Consider the following 18,565-nt stretch of genomic DNA (forward strand, 5'->3'; position numbering starts at 1 on the left):
AATGCTGTTTCAGAACTAAAACATAGTGACCGAGTGGAAGTTTAAAAAAGAAGTAAGATTAAACGTGGCCTGGTTAGCCCTAAGAAAGACGTATAACTGACGGCCACGTAAACACATTTTAAAGATAATAATAATAATATAATAAATAATAAACCTTTATTGTCAAAGTACATGTGTATATTGAGATTAGCTGAGCCTCCCCCCCCTGCTCTCTCCCCCCAACACACAGTGACAACAAACCATCCCACCACACTATGTTAACCAACTACACCACACACCGGCCTCCCAAGTCAATAGCCCTACTGGATAATTTCATGAATCAACGGAATAAAAATATTGTCTTAATGCCGTTTTCAAATAAATTAGAAAACTTAAGGCAATGGTGCAATTAAAACAGAGGCATATTTGCGGAAGTGCTGCTTGGTTTCCTTTTCACGCTTCTCTTTGACTTGAATAAATAGGAAGCATGTATCACAGCCAGAAATAGTCGATCAACGCTTTCGTCGCGCGAGCTGATGAAGCCGGCGCGGTTCTGGCGTAAGTTCGATAGCTCGGCTTTCTCCAAAGAAGCAGGAGCAGCGCTCGAGCGAGGGTCTCCTTGCGCGGTGATGGCGGCCAATCAACCGCCCCCTCCCAAACCGTGGGAGAACCGGCGGCTGTAAGTTTGGTGGTGGTTGCGGGTGCAAGGCGGGCGAGTAAGGAGCATAGAAGAAGAAATAGCTGCTCCACTTCAGAGCTTAATTATTACTACTTAAACGGGACCTTCCACGGAAAGGGGGATGGGCAGTTTTTTAGTCGGGCAGGGATGGTACTCTGCGCATGCTCAGGTGCTTTCGTTCAAAGCTACGGATTGTGTTGATTGTTGAAAAAAATCAATTTCGGAGACCCACCTTGATCTCTAAACCTCCTGCCCCGCCACTCTTCCAGATTGACTTGGTTGTAGATTAGATGAGGGTGCAAAAGAAGGACAGCTTTTACTCCGTCTTCCACGTGAGGATGAGTGGAAGCAGACTGAAGGATTTCCTACCCCCCCCTCTCAAAATTCATTACTGTACTTGTATTTCACACAAATTGTCCTCCGTACTCTAACTCAAGGCAAAGTCAGGTGTACCTCTTTTTTCTTCTCCCTTAATCAGGTTTATTTCTAAGGAATTTTTTTTTGCTCTGGGGAAAAAAGGATAAAACATGGCATCATTGTGAATATTTGTTTTCTTTCTGTTTTTCCACCTTGGAATTTGTCAGCTTTGTATGCTTTTCTGGATTGTGTCAGGGTATATCTTGAACGAATGCTGAGTTGGTTGGTTGAGTTTGTGCAGTTAGGTTTTCTGACTCCTGGATGTTTTAAATTTTGCTCTGAAAATTAATTTAAAATGGTTTTTCCAGTGGGATTGTACCTACTTAAAGTGCAACAGCTTGTTGATTGCATGCTGTGGTAGTTTACACCTATTATGACATACTTGCTTTCCTCCTACTTCTCCCTTCTTTTCCATTAAATAGGTGTGGTAGAGCAGTTTTTATTGCTTCCTACTTACATTCTCTACATAATTAAGATTGCATAATATACCTGCATAAGCTGCATTTCTCTCCAGACTTAACTCGGGAGACAACTAAGTTTGGTCAATCCATAAGCTTTACTGTGCTCCAATTTTAAGACAATTATGAATATTTTTCATTGTTATTATACAGTGGATGTTTTATTTACTGTAAATAAGTGAGAATCACATATTGTGACAGTATAAAAATCATATAAATACACAATTTTCCTTCTTGCAGATGGTACAAGGTAATAAAAACAAAGACAAATAGGCTGAAAAATAGTTCTTATCCCAGAGCTGTAACCATATTACCGTATATACTGTATAGTGCAACATAGAAGTGCAATATTGGAGGCAGCATAATGGTGAATAGAATGTGAAGGATGTGTGTACGTAATGTATGCTTTTACTTATGGTTTTTACTTGTGTGTAGTGTGCACTGTGGACAGCACTTAATTTAGTTGTGAAATACACAATGACCTATTCTGTTCTGTTCTTTCCATAAAGTAGACAGCACCTTGTCTAACAACTGTTCTGTGAAGTAATATGTTGCAGATTTGTAATCACATATTCTTATTTCTTTTCTTTGTACTCACGCATAAGAACACATTCATTCATAGACACCTATGATTTTACGTCCCCCAACCCTTTCTTATTCTTACAGCCTTCCTTTTCCCTCTACTAGCCATCATCACCATCCTGTCATTCTGCCATTTTCCCATTTTTAGATTATTTTCATAGAACCAATTTAAAAGGAAAATAAGGTTCACTATTTTACTACTACTCTAGTATACTGATTAAAAAGAACTAATGAACAAAAAGGGAAATTCACTGTTTCACTAGTGAGTCAGTTAAAAAAGAAAAGTCCCATCAACCAGTTTAAGCACAAGGACATGTGACATACTTGCCACTTGGAGCAGAGATGTTATTTCAAATGAGGTACAATTGTCACAATACATAGCACTGCCTGTGCTAGTGGAGATTGCACACACCACTTTTGGCAAGGAGTAATAAAATATGGGTGGCAGTTGGCTGCAAAGTTGGATTGAGAATAATGCATATCCATGTTGTTTGGAATTGTTAAGTAGTCTGCTTATACTGAAGTAAGCAAGACATGACAATGCTTATATTTCATAGCCTCTTCTGCCTTCCTTTATTTCCTCTTTTTTGTCTTTGTAAAAATTTTAAATTACTGACTGGGTAGGAGCAATTAAAAATGGTATAAGTCATAGTTAGCATGAATTTAAAAACATACACAGAGTGCATATGAATTATGTTTACTTTTAAGAATTATACTATATATTAACAGAAGACTTCTGAATTTTAGATCTGCTGATGTAGGAGTCAGTCAAGTGACTAGACCTGGACAGCCCACACTCACTCGAATTCCACCTCCTATTCTGCCAAGGCCTTCACAACAGACTGGGAGCACTGCTCTTAATACCTTCAGGCCTGCATATGGCAGCTCTTTTTCTGCAGGCTATGGCACATATGGGAATTCTTTTTATGGAAATTACAACCCATATAATTATGGATATGGTGGCTTGGGCTACAGTCGTTTTCGAATGGATGATATTCCTACCAGTCGATTTGTTCAACAAGCTGAGGAAAGCAGCCGGGGTGCATTTCAGTCCATTGAAAGCATAGTCCATGCCTTTGCCTCTGTCAGCATGATGATGGATGCTACATTTTCAGCTGTCTACAACAGTTTCCGAGCTGTACTGGATGTTGCCAATCACTTTTCCAGGCTCAAAATACATTTTACCAAGGTATTTTCAGCCTTTGCATTAGTCAGAACTATAAGGTATTTCTACAGATGGCTGCAGAGGTTACTGGGTATGAGAAGGAGCTCCGAGAATGATGATTTGTGGGCGGAAAGTAAAGGAACTGTGGCCTGCATTGGTCCAGAAGATAAGGCAGCTAACTCTGCAAAATCCTGGCCCATTTTCCTATTTTTTGCCGTGGTTTTAGGCGGTCCCTACCTTATATGGAAGCTACTATCCACTTACAGTGATGATGAAACAGGTAAAGAAGATATCTGCTTGATTTGAAATAGAAGCATTTTTTGTCCTCTGGTATTTAAGCTGTGGGGTATGAGCAGAATTTGCAAACTGCTTCAAATCTTGTTTAAATTAGAAAACTGAATCAATATTAAGACAACCTTTAATGACAAGTATGACAGGTATGTTTATTTTAATTTTATTTATTTACATTTTACATTTCTAAACCATCTCCCTCAAAGAGGCACTCTGGGCAATGTACATGAAAAATTATATATCAACCTTAACCACTCATCTCCCTCATTCAGGGACTCACTTTAATTTAACATTTGATTTAACATTTACAATTTTAAAAATTAAAATTAGAGTTAAAATTTTAGAATTAAAAGTTTTAAAAGTTAGAAATGGTTTTAAGGATGCAAGAATAATTAAACTATTAAAAATTCATTCTAGATAGAGAGAGATAAGGCAATACATACATACATACATACACATGTACATACATACATACAGTCCTCAACTTACAACAGTTCATTTAGTGACCCTTCAAAGTTATGGCACTGAAAAAAGTAACATGACCATTTTTCACACTTATGACCATTGCAGCACTCTCAAGGTCTCGTGATCAAAATTTAAATACTTGGCAACTGACTCATATTTATGATGGTTGCAACGTCCCAGGGTCATGTGATCAGCTTTTATGACAAAGTCAATGGGGAAGCCAGATTCACTCAACAACCCATTTATTAACGACCACAATGATTCACTTAACTGTGGCAAGAGAAGTTGTAAAATAGGGCAAAACTCACTTAACAAAAGGTACCACTTAGCAACATAAATTTTGGGCTCAATTATGGTTGCAAGCTAAAGACTACCTCTCTCTGTCTGTTTGTGTGTGTGTGTGTGTGTGTGTGTGAGAGAGAGAGAGAGAGAGAGAGAAACCAATGCATGCATTTATGAATAGTTATGAATAGTTGATATGTGGAAGAAAGAAGGTAGGTAAAAGGGATTTAGTCATTGTGAATTACCTTGATAATTGCCGGAATAGGTTGTTTTATTTATTAAATGAATTATTTGCAACTCATAGTTTAGAAATCACAAAGCATTTTAGAGAAGCTATAAAAGCATAAAACAAAAATGGGAAAGGATTAAAATCATTTCCTAAAATGATATAATGACAGGGAAAGGCCAACATAATTTTAAAAGTTTATTATTAGGACATGGCATAATATAGTGGCTTAGGCCCGGGATATTTGCAGGACCGTCTGCTACCGGGGACGACTTCCCATCGCCCAATGCACTCACACAGAGAGGGCCTCCTCAGGGTGCCGTCAGCCAGACAATGTCGGCTGGCGACCCCCAGGGGGAGGGCCTTCTCTGTGGGAGCACCAGCCCTTTGGAACCAACTCCCCCTTGAGCTTCAGATGGCCCCGGACCTCCGGTCCTTTCGCCGCGACCTCAAAACTTTTTTCTTCCATCAGGCTGACTTGGATTGATGATGGGTTTTTAAATATGTTTTAATTTTTAACTGTGTAGTTATTATTTTGGGACTGTTATTTAATTCTTTTTTAATTTTTGTATTGTTGTTTTTTATTGTTGTTAGCCGCCCTGAGTCCTTCGGGAGATAGGGCGGCATATAAGTCCCAAAAATAAATAAATAAATAGTGTACAGCTATGAATAACCTGGATCTCAAGTGTTTTACTTGCCTTCTACAAAGCTTTTCAAAAGTCAAATTGATTGTTATAAATGTAGCTGCTTCCAAGATTTAAAAATAAGAGATCAAGATCAGGGATACTAGAGATCTAAACTATTTTAATAGAATTTGCAAGAAATTAAAAACAGACTTAAGTTTTATAAGCATTACTCTATGCATATTAAACTTTGTTAATTGATTTATTTAATCTACATCCAGTCTTTTACAGAGGAATTTGAAGCCAGATTTCTTTGTTACTTGTTTGGACAATTTTGGAAAAAATAAAAACTGGAGTTCTGTTTCCTTTTAATTTACATACCATAAACATTAGCCATTCATTGTGCAAATTTTACATTTCTAACTTTTTAACTATTTACAGAGTGGCTTGCAAAAGTTTGAAGTGGATTTCCTGTATTTGGTTCTAAAGACTGTTCTTATATCATGCCTCTCTCAATAAGTTCAGGGATTGCACGCTCACCAGCAAGGTTATGGAACTACTTATTCTTTGTTCTGTGAAACAGTTTCCAGTGACTGGGCCAGTGGAGAGGATGATCATGTTGTTGGAAGAGCAGAATATGACTTCAATGCTATTTCAGAAGAAGAAATTTCTTTCCGTGCAGGTGAAATGCTAAAATTGGCACCCAAAGGTAAGATAAGTTTATTTTAAAATAGTCCAGCATTCTCAAATTTCTGAGCAATATGTAGAAATCAAAACAGAAAAGATATTTATCTTGTGGCTCAATTGAATGGTTAATGAGAAATTGGAAGAAAACCTTTTTTGATCTCATAGATGCAGAAGCATCTACTTGCAAATATTTATCAATAAAGAAGGTCCTTGTTCACATATTTTCATAGAAGTATCTGGATTTGCACTATTAAATTTGTTCACTGACTTAGCCAATATATTAATTGGAGGCTTGAAGTTATACAGGTAGTCCATGACTTATGACGTCACTTAGCGACCATTCAAAGTTACAGTGGACCTCCTCAGAGCTATTTACAACCCGGTTTCAAAATTATGACTACCAGTGGGAGTGGAGGTGCTCACATGGTCACATTTTCGGCATTTGGATTTTCAGCAAAAACATCCATCGGGTGCAGTGGGTTTTCCATGTTCGCATAAAAGTAAAATTGAGCGCAGTTGTGTAGTAACCCACTTAACGACTGGCATAATTTATGACCATAATTCCAGCCTTAATTATGCTCATAAATTGAGGATTACCTGTATATATTTGGCCCTTTCCCATTAATTTCCTAAGATCTCTTCCAGTCCACTCATTCTGTACTCCTTCAACTACATCCCACAGATCGACTAGTTTATATCAGTTTTTTCTTATATTAATATTTATTTCCATCCAGATTTATCTGGAACTAAATCCCATCGTTTCAGTGGAATATGCCCAGATAAACGTGTCTAAAAGGTTAGCTAAATATGCATTCCCATTTGTTTTTATTTATTAAATTTGTTTGCCACCTATTTCACCTTGAGGTACCAGTAATTTTGAGTGGCTTACAGTGTTCACTCTAAACATAGTTTTAATATCAGCTTATTTATTACTGTATATTTATATACTGGCCCATCTTGCAATTGCAACTCAAGGCAACCAATACAAGATTAAAAAAGAATAAATAACAAAACAACTGACACGTGAGAGCAATGAGACATCGTGTAAGTACAGAAAAGTCAGTGAAACCACAATGAGGGCTCATCTATCTACAATCAATCCTACCTATAGAGCAGAGGTGTCAAAACTGCTGGCCCATGGGCCGGTTGTATCATGCGGAGGCTGCCGGCAATGTGAAAGAAGTTGTGATACGTTGCAACATGTCACGTGATGCGAAGAGTTTGACCCCCATGATCTAGAGCAGACATGTCAAATTCACGATGTCATGTGACGTCACGCAACATATTGGGACTTTTGCCATTGCCAGCAATGGGGTGGGCGCAGCTTCCGCAGGCCGGCAGCTTGACACCCCTAATCTAGAGGAACATCCATGTCTCCAGCAATTTGTGAAATGCCAAATGAATGTTAAGGAGTATGATTTTTCAGACAACAGGCTACAATAGAGAAGACCCACATCCTGGTCCCTGAAACATAGCACTACTTAATGAATGGGTCCCAGTGTGCACCTAAGATCTGTTGAGCCAAGCAGAAACAGTAGTTGGAAAAAATGTGGTCCTGCAAATAACTAGGACCCATGCCATGAAAGATTTTATAGGCAATAACTACCTATGAATCAGAGATTTATTCTTGTGTAAGAGGCTTGGTTTGTGTAACAAGTGAAATTAAGTTAAAATGATGTTGGATAATTAAAGATTTAATGTTTCTGTGACCTCAGTCATACATGTAGCATATTACATGAATATAACAGTGTTGCTTTTTTAATCTGGAAGTAGGGTTTAGCATGTTGCATGAAGCTAGCCATAGCATGTAACCTAGATCAGGGCTTTTCAACTGGTGGTATGTGGTACTGGTGGTACATTGGCACATGGCAGGTGGTACATGGCCATGCCCAGGCCAGTGTCTTCGCCACTGGTATATTTGCTGGACTGCTTTCTGTTCCAAATTGTTGTGCCCTGAGACCAGAGCAATTCTTAGCTGATGTGTGAAGCTATTGTTTAGGAAAATAAACTAAAATTGGCATTGATCATAATTATTTATTTTATTTTATTTATTTATTTTAATTCCATTTATATCCCGCCCTTCTCCGAAGACTCAGGGCGGCTTTACAAACTTAGCAGTAGCCTTCATTCTATGTATATGCCTGCTTATTAGGGCTTCCCCCCCCCCCCCCAAGCGGCATTATTACAAAGTCAGCTTAATTGCCCCCAACAATCTGGGTCCTCATTATGGCATCTTAACATAATTTCAACCATGGTCCAGAATTGGATGCTGTGTTGGGAATCCTGAAGATCTCCACCACCAGGCCGCCTGCCAATGATTTTGGTTTTTAGCTTTTTTGTTCAATCTTGTCTACTCAGTTTTTCTAATTTTAATTATCTTTTTAGTATTTTTTTTACCTTTTATTATATTGTAAGCTACTCAGTTGCTGTATCAAGTGAAATGGGTGGAATAGAAATTTAATAAATCTTCAGACAAAAGGAAGTGGTTGGAGATTGGGGAGAAAAAAGTATAGAATACAGCTAGGTCCAGCTACCTCTCACAAAGAGGCATTTACCTCTGTTTGTATTCAGCCAATGCTACATCCTGGGAGGTCAGGTTCCAACAGGAGAGGCATGGATCTTACCCACAGGTGGCAGAATCTAACCTTCTAAGGACTCTATTGGCTTCCTCAGGAGTAACTAAACTGCCCAAATAATTTGACAAGATTGAACCCCAGTCATCTCTACAGGACCAGCACAGTTGCAGTCCAGCTCTAAATAGATACAAAGAACTTTAACCATCAGATACACTGTGTAATTTTATTGATTTGATTTGATTTATCTAATTCTCACCACAACTCTGCAATAGATTCCTCAAACCTTCCTTATCCAGAAGGGATCAAGTAACCAGAAATAAAATTGCATTTAGACAACATTCCTGCATTAATATCTTTAAATACAACCATTTTGGAGTGGTTGCATTTAAAAATATTCCCTAGATTATGTTTAAAAAACAAGACAACCTCTGCTTTTAAGGTCATACTCTAAAGGCCATGACAAACACACACAAAACCAGCTGGGAAATGGGGAGCAAATTGGCGATGCCTGAATAAGTTCACCAGTGACAATATATCTATTTTGAATCTGGATATATTTTTCTTAAGGATCATGGTTGTACTGCTTCTATTCCTTATTGGTTTGGTGCCTTTTCTTTATTTTCTGTTCATGAGTTCAAGAATAATGCTGCTCTTCTCAAGTTCTGAACTCTATAGTTTTACAGTCGGGTTAATGATACTAAGCAGTCACTAACCCAGGACTCACATTGGTCTTTAGCATTAAGCTCTATGAAGCAGCCATTCAGTATTGTGTAAATTCAGTCATAACTAGCTGAGAAAGAGAAACCTGGAAGATAGAGGTACTATGGATGAACAGGACAGGAAACTGGGATTAATCTTAGCTTTGCACTACCCCCCCAAAGAGCATATTTATAGTATGGAAGTACACCTTGATTTTCTGCTGTTGGATTGCTCCCCCCCGTCCCTGGGAGGATCGTCCGAACTGGCTCGGGAGTTCATGGCTTCCATGACGGCCATGGACCTGTTGCAAATAATTTCTGGGCCGACTCATGAGAGAGGCCACAACCCAGACTTGGTGTTCTTGTCTGGACGGTGGCGTGATGATGTCGGTGGGGGTGCCACAACTGTTACGCCCCTGTCATGGACCGATCACCACCTCCTGCGGCTAGACTTCCCCCTTGCCACCCCCCACCGTGGGTGCACGGTGCCAGTCAGATGGTACCGCCCTAGGCGCCTAATGGACCCTGATAAGTTCCAGGCAGCGCTTAGGGACTCGCATGCACCCCCTGCTCACAGCTCGGCGGAAGCCTTAGTGGAAGCCTGGGAAAAGGCAGCCACGGAGGCTCTGGACCGAGTTGTACCCTTGCGGCCTCTGACCCGGCGCAGATCCCAGCGAGCCCCATGGTTCACCGAGGAGCTCCGGGAGATGAAGCGTCGGAGACGGGGCCTAGAGAGCCGTTGGAGGTCCAGTCGATCCGAATCCGACCGATTGCGACTAAGAATCCTCACCAGGTCTTATCTCGCTGCGATAAGGGTGGCAAAATCCAACTACTTTTCCACCCTCATCGCGTCCGCAGATAATCGCCCAGCTGCCTTGTTCAGGGTGACTCGCTCCCTATTAAACCAAGAGGTGAGGGAGGAACCCTTGCAGGGTCGAGCCGAGGAATTTGGTCAATATCTGCTGGATAAAATCGCTCGGATTCGAACTGGTCTGGACTCCAACTGGGCTGAGATGGAAGAACAAGACATGGACAGTCTTGTCAACGTCATCTGGGAAGAATTTGATCCTGTAACTCCTAAGGAAGTGGACAGGATTATGAGAAGGTTAAGCTCCTCCACATGCTTACTGGACCCGTGCCCTTCCTGGCTGGCCTATGCAGCTCGAGAGGCGACACGAGGCTGGTTCCTAGCGGTCATCTCTGCTTCTCTGAGTGAGGGTCACTTCCCCACCGCCTTGAAGGAGGCGGTGGTGAGACCTCTCCTCAAGAAGCCCACCTTGGACCCATCCTCTTTGAATAACTTTCGTCCAGTCTCCAATCTTCGCTTCCTTGCGAAGGTTGTTGAGAGCGTGGTGGCGCACCAACTTCCTCAGATCCTGGATGAAGCGGTTTATCTAGACCCGTACCAATCGGGTTTCAGGCCGGGCTACAGCACGGAGACGGCATTGGTCGCTCTGATGAATGATCTCTGGAGAGCCCGGGACAGGGGCCATTCCTCTGTCCTAGTCTTATTAGACCTCTCGGCGGCTTTCGATACCATCGACCATGGTATCTTGCTGCGACGCCTCAGGGGACTGGGAGTGGGAGGCACGGTTCTGCGTTGGTTCTCCTCCTTTCTCCAGGGTCGCTCGCAGTCGGTGCTGACAGGGGGACAGAGGTCGACCCCGAGGCCTCTCGCTTGCGGAGTCCCTCAGGGGTCGGTCCTCTCGCCTCTCCTGTTCAACATCTACATGAAACCGCTGGGTGAGATCATTCGCAGTTTTGGAGTAGGGTACCATCAGTATTTTTATTTTTATTTATTTTAATCCCATTTATATCCCGCCCTTCTCTGAAGACTCAGGGCGGCTTACAATCTAAGCGCAAATCAAATGTGCTTAGCAATAGCCTTCATTCTATGTATATGCCTGCTTATTAGGGCTTCCCCCCCCAAAGCGGCATTGTTACAAAGTCAGCTTATTGCCCCCAACAATCTGGGTCCTCATTATGGCATCTTAACATAATTTCAACCATGGTCCAGAATTGGATGCTGTGTTGGGAATCCTGAAGATCTCCACCACCAGGCCGCCTGCCAATGATTTTGGTTTTTAGCTTTTTTGTTCAATCTTGTCTACTCAGTTTTTCTAATTTTAATTATCTTTTTAGTATTTTTTTTACCTTTTATTATATTGTAAGCTACTCAGTTGCTGTATCAAGTGAAATGGGTGGAATAGAAATTTAATAAATCTTCAGACAAAAGGAAGTGGTTGGAGATTGGGGAGAAAAAAGTATAGAATACAGCTAGGTCCAGCTACCTCTCACAAAGAGGCATTTACCTCTGTTTGTATTCAGCCAATGCTACATCCTGGGAGGTCAGGTTCCAACAGGAGAGGCATGGATCTTACCCACAGGTGGCAGAATCTAACCTTCTAAGGACTCTATTGGCTTCCTCAGGAGTAACTAAACTGCCCAAATAATTTGACAAGATTGAACCCCAGTCATCTCTACAGGACCAGCACAGTTGCAGTCCAGCTCTAAATAGATACAAAGAACTTTAACCATCAGATACACTGTGTAATTTTATTGATTTGATTTGATTTATCTAATTCTCACCACAACTCTGCAATAGATTCCTCAAACCTTCCTTATCCAGAAGGGATCAAGTAACCAGAAATAAAATTGCATTTAGACAACATTCCTGCATTAATATCTTTAAATACAACCATTTTGGAGTGGTTGCATTTAAAAATATTCCCTAGATTATGTTTAAAAAACAAGACAACCTCTGCTTTTAAGGTCATACTCTAAAGGCCATGACAAACACACACAAAACCAGCTGGGAAATGGGGAGCAAATTGGCGATGCCTGAATAAGTTCACCAGTGACAATATATCTATTTTGAATCTGGATATATTTTTCTTAAGGATCATGGTTGTACTGCTTCTATTCCTTATTGGTTTGGTGCCTTTTCTTTATTTTCTGTTCATGAGTTCAAGAATAATGCTGCTCTTCTCAAGTTCTGAACTCTATAGTTTTACAGTCGGGTTAATGATACTAAGCAGTCACTAACCCAGGACTCACATTGGTCTTTAGCATTAAGCTCTATGAAGCAGCCATTCAGTATTGTGTAAATTCAGTCATAACTAGCTGAGAAAGAGAAACCTGGAAGATAGAGGTACTATGGATGAACAGGACAGGAAACTGGGATTAATCTTAGCTTTGCACTACCCCCCCAAAGAGCATATTTATAGTATGGAAGTACACCTTGATTTTCTGCTGTTGGATTGCTCCCCCCCGTCCCTGGGAGGATCGTCCGAACTGGCTCGGGAGTTCATGGCTTCCATGACGGCCATGGACCTGTTGCAAATAATTTCTGGGCCGACTCATGAGAGAGGCCACAACCCAGACTTGGTGTTCTTGTCTGGACGGTGGCGTGATGATGTCGGTGGGGGTGCCACAACTGTTACGCCCCTGTCATGGACCGATCACCACCTCCTGCGGCTAGACTTCCCCCTTGCCACCCCCCACCGTGGGTGCACGGTGCCAGTCAGATGGTACCGCCCTAGGCGCCTAATGGACCCTGATAAGTTCCAGGCAGCGCTTAGGGACTCGCATGCACCCCCTGCTCACAGCTCGGCGGAAGCCTTAGTGGAAGCCTGGGAAAAGGCAGCCACGGAGGCTCTGGACCGAGTTGTACCCTTGCGGCCTCTGACCCGGCGCAGATCCCAGCGAGCCCCATGGTTCACCGAGGAGCTCCGGGAGATGAAGCGTCGGAGACGGGGCCTAGAGAGCCGTTGGAGGTCCAGTCGATCCGAATCCGACCGATTGCGACTAAGAATCCTCACCAGGTCTTATCTCGCTGCGATAAGGGTGGCAAAATCCAACTACTTTTCCACCCTCATCGCGTCCGCAGATAATCGCCCAGCTGCCTTGTTCAGGGTGACTCGCTCCCTATTAAACCAAGAGGTGAGGGAGGAACCCTTGCAGGGTCGAGCCGAGGAATTTGGTCAATATCTGCTGGATAAAATCGCTCGGATTCGAACTGGTCTGGACTCCAACTGGGCTGAGATGGAAGAACAAGACATGGACAGTCTTGTCAACGTCATCTGGGAAGAATTTGATCCTGTAACTCCTAAGGAAGTGGACAGGATTATGAGAAGGTTAAGCTCCTCCACATGCTTACTGGACCCGTGCCCTTCCTGGCTGGCCTATGCAGCTCGAGAGGCGACACGAGGCTGGTTCCTAGCGGTCATCTCTGCTTCTCTGAGTGAGGGTCACTTCCCCACCGCCTTGAAGGAGGCGGTGGTGAGACCTCTCCTCAAGAAGCCCACCTTGGACCCATCCTCTTTGAATAACTTTCGTCCAGTCTCCAATCTTCGCTTCCTTGCGAAGGTTGTTGAGAGCGTGGTGGCGCACCAACTTCCTCAGATCCTGGATGAAGCGGTTTATCTAGACCCGTACCAATCGGGTTTCAGGCCGGGCTACAGCACGGAGACGGCATTGGTCGCTCTGATGAATGATCTCTGGAGAGCCCGGGACAGGGGCCATTCCTCTGTCCTAGTCTTATTAGACCTCTCGGCGGCTTTCGATACCATCGACCATGGTATCTTGCTGCGACGCCTCAGGGGACTGGGAGTGGGAGGCACGGTTCTGCGTTGGTTCTCCTCCTTTCTCCAGGGTCGCTCGCAGTCGGTGCTGACAGGGGGACAGAGGTCGACCCCGAGGCCTCTCGCTTGCGGAGTCCCTCAGGGGTCGGTCCTCTCGCCTCTCCTGTTCAACATCTACATGAAACCGCTGGGTGAGATCATTCGCAGTTTTGGAGTAGGGTACCATCAGTATGCTGATGACACCCAGCTTTTTATCTCAACTCCAAACAATATCAGTGATGCCCTAGACGTGATGTCCCGCTGCCTGAAAGCGGTCCGGGAATGGATGGGGAGAAACAGGCTTCAACTGAACCCGGACAAGACTGAATGGCTGTACGTACCGGGAAGCCAGGAGATTCAGAACGTCCCACTGCTTAACATTGGGGACAAGTTACTTCCCCCTGTTGATAGGGCCCGCAACCTGGGTGTCCTCCTAGACTCGCAGCTCTCCCTGGAAGACCACATTGGAGCTGTGACCAAGGGGGCCTTCTCCCGGGTTCGACTAATTCGCCAACTACGGCCTTATCTGGACCTGGATTCCTTACGTACAGTCACCCATGCCCTTGTGACATCTCGCCTAGACTATTGTAACGCTCTCTACATGGGGCTGCCCTTGAGATCCACTCGGAAGCTTCAACTGGTGCAAAGTGCGGCGGCACGGACACTCTTGGGAGCCTCCCGATACTCCCATATCACACCTCTCCTCCGTGCGCTGCACTGGCTTCCGGCTGCCTTCCGTGTGAAGTTCAAGGTGCTAACGATGACTTACAAAGCCCTACATGGCATGGGTCCGGACTACCTTCGGGAGCACCTTCTGCCGATGTCAGCACCCCACCGTCCTGTGCGCTCCCACAGAGAGGGCCTCCTCAGGGTGCCACCGCTCAAGGAATGTCGGCTGGTGGCCCCCAGGGGGAGGGCATTCTCAGTGGGTGCGCCAGCCCTCTGGAACACCTTACCAACAGGAATCCGGATGGCCCCTGACCTCCGTACCTTCCGTCGCGACTTAAAAACTTTCCTGTTTCAGCAGGCTGGCCTGGCATGATAGCGTTAATTGGGGTCCCAGTTTGTGTTCATTAGTGTTTCTTATTATTTTTATTGTTCGATCTGTATACCTTCCTTCCTCTGTACACCGCCCCGAGTCCCTCGGGAGAAGGGCGGTTTATAAAAACTAATAAATAAATAAATAAATAAATAAATAAATAAATAAATAAATTGTAGATGGCAAAAATGGCAAGGTACAATTCCATGCAGTTAGGAACACAGTTCCATAAGTTAGGAACACAGTTATGTGAATCTGGTTTCCCCATTGACCTTGCTTGTCAGAAGATCACAGAAGAGGATCATATGACCCCAGGACACTGCAACCATAATAAATATGAACTAGTTCCCAAGCATCTGAGTTTTGATTATGTGACCATGGGGATGCTATAATGGTCATAAATGTGAAAAGTGGTCACATTACTTTTTTCAATCAAACCTTGAACAGTCACTAAATCAGGAGTAAGCACCTTGGTTCTTTTATGGCTTGTGGACTTCAACTCCCAGAATTCCTGAGCCAGCATGGCTGGCTCAGGAATTCTGGGAGTTGAAGTCCACAAGTCATAAAAGAGCCAAGGTTGCCTACCCCTGCACTAAATGAATTGTAAATCAAGGACTACCTGTACTACCCTTAAAATGTGTTCAAAAGGGACAGTCTGTGTTAAATATGACTACTAGGTTATTAACTGGAATAAGTTACAGGGATTCTTGTAAATTGCAGTGCACTGAATGTTCTGCACAGATTGCCAGTTTCTTTGCTAACCTTTAAAATGGGTTAGGATCTGACTATCTAAAAAGACCTCTACTCCTAATAGAAATTTCATTGTTGATACATGTAAATGAGTCCCTTTAAGAAACACCTTCATTGTCCTTTTTGTTTAAACATTAACTTTGATAATTTAACTTTTGCTAACCATAAACATTCTAAGTCTTTCTTCAGGTAGGTTTTCATTGCAATTTGAAAAGCTTTAGGATAATTATATAAATCTAATTTAACTGTCTTAAGTTCTCTAATACACTTTTATTAGTTCTCTGTCATTATATATAAGAATTTTCTGGTAATTGCATGTGTTTTGTTTTTCTTACCAGAACGACAACCCAAGATACGTGGCTGGCTTTTGGCCAGCCGTGACGGTCAAACAACAGGACTCATACCAGCTAATTATGTCCGAATACTTGGTAAAAGAAAAGGGAGAAAAACCTTAGAGACAGAGAAGATTGCAGAGCATCAATCCTCAGTCAGCAATACTTCTCTGGGTCAAGAAAGCACGACTGCTGGTGCTTTGGAGGAGCAAGAGGCTGCTTTTGAGTCTGTTTTTGTGGAAACAAACAAAACCCCTGTCAAATCAAACTCTCCTCTGCTTAGTGGAAATAAAGAAGATTTTTGATGTTTGAAGATTTATCAGAGATATTGGACTGCATTCACCAATAATACTTTAGGGTAGCCATTTAGTAGTAAGTAGCAAAATGCTAAAATTATTGACAGTATCCAAGTAATGTACTATTCACACCTGGTAGCATCAGGCATAGGGATATTTGTCATTGGCGTAAGTCCTGTTAGATTCATTGAACATTAGGTTGTTGGGTAAGATATGCTAATGGCCATTATATGATCTCAGACATTGGTGACTGTAGAGTCAACATATCATATTCTGATCTGAAGAAGCTGACACTAAGGCTTCAGATAGATCCTTAAGCCACTTTTTGAAGTCTAAAGAATTTGCTCCATATAGTAGCATTGTGGTGAAAAACTGTTTTCAGAGGTTTTGACTGTACCTTGTGTCTGTCATTTTTGTACAGCATTTTTGTGAGATACAAGGAAAATCTGATTCCGGGAGATAGCAATAGGAAAACTTACACTGGATAGAAACAAATATATGTAATATGCTTTTAAAAACAGTAAAAAGTCCATCTAATTATAGTTCTACACAGTATATACTGATAGATCTCTTTTTTATATGCCTCATTATGGAAGCTAGGGATTTTTTACTGCTTTATAGCATTGCATTTGAAGCTTGATTTAATTCTCTTAATTTGGATTGGAAGTTACTTGCTATATGTTAAAAGCCACATTGCCACTTGTTCTTCCAGATAAATTATGTAACAATTTCCCTCCATCGCTTTACTGAAACATGTTCTGTCAAGAATACTTCATAGAGGCTCAAGCTCAGCATAAATTGGCAGTATCTGTATGTTTTAAAGTTAATTATGTCATTGTCACATACAGTCTGAGCCTAGTGATTGCTAAAAATGATAAATACATGTTTTTCTGTAGTTAGAAAACAACTATGTTGTTTCACTAAACATTCTGCTTAGTAAATCTGTAGTAATGGCTCTAGTTAGAATGTTGAACATGGCTTATGTATCCAAAATGTGTGAGGTGTTGTTTACAAAGCCATATTGACACAAAGATAAAACTTCTGCTCATAAAAATCACATTTTATAGTGCTGATAGCTTAAAATACTTTGAACTTAACAATGCAACAAAATTATACACTTGATTTTTTCTCTATTTTGGAATAAATGTATTTCCAAATTGAAAAATACAAATTGATATCCTTAATTTTAAATTAAAACTCTTCTATACATATTTTAATTGCAGCTTTGCTACAAACCTTTTTTTTAAGAATTCTTAACAGCTTTGTATCTTCAGGTAAATTACAGCACAGAACAAAGAGCTCAAATGAGAGTACCCTACGTGGAAATACTTTTCCCCCCATACCTTTCATATTTAGTCAATCTGCTAAGGGCCTTGAGAGAAGATTTTTTTTTATCCCTTTCATTTAGTGAAGAAGCAATGCAGTAATTTCTAATTTCTGATTTGATAAGATTGGTAGCTGAAAGCCACAAAAATGAAAAACTAGGATTAGACTGAAGGTGGGTCGGACCTGAATAATCAATTGCACACATTTATTTATTTACATGGTTGTGGGCTTGCATGAAGCTCTGCAATGTAAATTGGTACCCCAGTTTTCCTCCAAAAACATACAAGGAAAGTTAGGTAAAGATGTTGATGTAGATCTAGTACCTGAAATCAGTTTTTCTTGCCTACTGATTGCCTAGCTAGCATCTGGTGGTAAAAAGAGTAGATTCCAGATTGTAACTGACCTTCAAATCAAGGTTTAAAAGATTAGATTTTTCTGATACTTTACTATTATAAATGTGTTGAATTCTAATAAAAAAAGGATTATCTACTTTCAATAAAAAGTTGAATAGTCTTGAATTTGATAGGTTTCTTGGGAAGTTTACTTGAATTTACTATAATCTTTTTTGTATGTCTAGGGCAAGGATGTCAAACTGCCGGCCCACAGGCCAGTTGCATCATGCAGAGACCATGCCCACTCCAGCTCCGGCAATGTAAAAAATGTCGCGATACATGGCGACACATCATATATAGGGAGTTTGTACAATTTGTTCATTCAGCCAGTTTGAAGTGTTGGCCATTGCATCACATGATCAGAATTTGTGAACTTGACAGCCTGCATGTGCTTGTGAATGCAAGGGCACTCCAACCACTCCCACCCCACTATTTCCTCCCATCTGCCCTTTTGGCTCCCTGCCACCCTGCACTCCTTACCCCAGTTCATGTGTTCCACTTTCTTGTTTCTACTGCTGACAAGGCATATCTGGCCTAATTGCTGGGCTGCAGGGACTTGGCTTCATGCAATAAAAAGAGGCGGGGGGAGTGCAAAGCAGCCACACCTCAAGTTGGAGTGCACCAAAATGTTCCTTTTTGCTATATCCTTGTTCTATATGGGGCTGGCCTTGGACTGCAAA

The 18,565-nt window shown here is 41.9% G+C and overlaps 1 protein-coding gene across 1 annotated transcript; it reads left to right on the forward strand.

The window, feature by feature from the left end:
* Window positions 1-547: 547 nt before the first annotated feature.
* PEX13 (peroxisomal biogenesis factor 13) lies at window positions 548-17,989 on the forward strand. Its single transcript, XM_083348455.1, has 4 exons — window positions 548-658; window positions 2,863-3,560; window positions 5,751-5,876; window positions 15,878-17,989. Exons 1-4 carry the CDS (start codon window positions 609-611, stop codon window positions 16,174-16,176), a joined length of 1,173 nt encoding a protein of 390 aa, XP_083204581.1. The 5' UTR covers window positions 548-608; the 3' UTR covers window positions 16,177-17,989.
* The last annotated feature ends 576 nt before the right edge of the window (window positions 17,990-18,565 follow it).

This window comes from Vipera ursinii, assembly GCF_947247035.1.
Source record: "Vipera ursinii genome assembly, chromosome: 1".
Lineage (NCBI taxonomy): Eukaryota > Metazoa > Chordata > Lepidosauria > Squamata > Viperidae > Vipera > Vipera ursinii.

What these genes read in the sequence shown, in the direction of transcription:
- PEX13 (XM_083348455.1), top strand. Translation starts at nt 609, where the DNA reads ATGGCGGCCAATCAACCGCCCCCTCCCAAACCGTGGGAGAACCGGCGG. An exon ending in CCGTGGGAGAACCGGCGGCT is followed by an intron (nt 659 to 2,862) that starts GTAAGTTTGGTG and finishes TCTGAATTTTAG; the next exon opens with ATCTGCTGATGTAGGAGTCA. An exon ending in TTACAGTGATGATGAAACAG is followed by an intron (nt 3,561 to 5,750) that starts GTAAAGAAGATA and finishes TCTGTGAAACAG; the next exon opens with TTTCCAGTGACTGGGCCAGT.